Source organism: Aplysia californica, unplaced genomic scaffold, assembly GCF_000002075.1.
Source record: "Aplysia californica isolate F4 #8 unplaced genomic scaffold, AplCal3.0 scaffold00051, whole genome shotgun sequence".
NCBI lineage: Eukaryota > Metazoa > Mollusca > Gastropoda > Aplysiida > Aplysiidae > Aplysia > Aplysia californica.
The window spans coordinates 433-2,098 of NW_004797321.1; the positions used below are offsets into that span (position 1 = coordinate 433).

The 1,666-nt window shown below is 38.4% G+C and overlaps 1 protein-coding gene across 1 annotated transcript in view; it reads right to left on the reverse strand.

Annotated features, from left to right (window-relative positions):
* Window positions 1-631: 631 nt before the first annotated feature.
* The window catches only part of LOC106011070, a gene marked incomplete at its 3' end in the record, with an annotated part of 6,974 nt that continues 5,939 nt past the window's right edge, over window positions 632-1,666 (reverse strand). The window contains exon 4 of the mRNA XM_013079401.1: window positions 632-735. Coding sequence (XP_012934855.1) covers window positions 632-735 — 104 coding nt within the window. The remainder of the gene's footprint in view (window positions 736-1,666) is intronic.

A 1,666-nucleotide genomic window follows, 5' to 3' on the forward strand; every position in this document is an offset into this window, starting at 1 on the left:
CATCAAAATCGGGTGAAGTACTGCAACATTATTAGAATATTAGGCACGTACAAATGTCAATAAGACTAAGTGCGACATGCTACTCTTCAAAATGCGGCCAAGCACTGCGACTTTCTTCGACAAAGACAAATCGCTTTTCTCGAATTACAAAGTTCTATCTGCTCAGTACCTAGTGCTTTGTGAGAAATTTGACGTTAAAACTTTTTAGTATCACAACATATCAAGCTTTTTCAAATTCAGTTCTTTGAACGTCTTGATGACGACTCTGATTAATCTGACGGTTTTGATAAAGCAATGAGCATATATTTTAGAACATACATGGTAATTTGGTTTCTGACATCATGGTCTTAGTAACTCAAAACGGCAATACATGTCAGATATCAGAAGGTAGCAAAATATCAATAAGAGTCCCATAAGGGGAATCCCTTCTTCTTCTTCTTCTTCTTCTTCTTCTTCTTCTTCTTCTTCTTCTTCTTCTATGCAAATACTAATAGTACTTCGAAAAAGAAGCTAAAATATGCAAAGAGAGCCAATGGATATCCCATTAAGGATATAGTGTTCTGGAATAAGGCATTGTCAAAGTAAAAAACGACATCTGAATTGCGTTTAGTTTGCCCGTGTTGTCTTCTACCTTAGCATGTTGTTATAAGTGGCGTTGATCTCCCAATCACAGTGAAAAAACCACAGGTGGTATGCACCCGAAGTTACAATGGTGGACTTGAATCTCTGTGAGACCTGAGAACAAAAGAATTTATCTTCTTAAAAATTAAAACTTACTGTCTACTTTGCCAGCAGAGAACTGTAAATTACGAGAAGACCAGCCGTGGGGTATCTTAAACAATGCGTTGAGTCTTAGTCTCACAATGACACGAATAATTGTTCTTGTGAATATTGTCTCTGTTTAAAAAAAAAAAAATTCTCCCTCCCTTTACTCGCTTTTCCCGGAGATACTTGTAATAAGACTCATCATCACTTATCTCATTACCTTAATTAAAATATTGTTAGATCCTACCCGTACAAAGTAGCGTTTGTCGCAATGGTGTTATTAAAAAAGAGGTTTATCGCATTCATCGCCCTAAGGTGTTATTGAAGAAGCTTTTTCGTCGTGTTAATGAAGCCTTTTGTTGAGTTTAGAGTATAATTACTTGATGTAGATCTACCACTCTTTTTGAGAGCTCACCCTGTCGTCTCATTGTTCAAGCAAGCCGTGAGTATTGTTAGAAAAGGTATGATCTATTCCAAATGCTGCTATGAATACTAATACAAACTCAGAAAACAAAATTGTTAGGGGACTTGCTGCCAAAACAGGTGTCAGTAGAAAGACGAAAATGACGCCTGGGATGGGCGGAAGAGGGGGGGGGGGGGGGGGGGGGTAACCGTGTATTTAAAAAATGATAATGTTGCAATGTTTACCGTAAAATATTTTCTTGGTTATCCCATTTTTTTTTTCCTTTTTATTTTGGGAAATCTTAATGTTTTAAGGCGCTCGCAGCAGCATAAGGCTATACGAGCGCACTGTCCGTTTGGGAGGAATTAATTTAGATTCTGTCCTGGGGGAGACTAGGAATACCAAGGGATCTTCAACGTGCACAACTTGGAGACAGGACCTCCGAAATTTTTTTTCCCTTATCCCCGAAGGGCAAGGGGTCGATCTTGCCTACCTTAA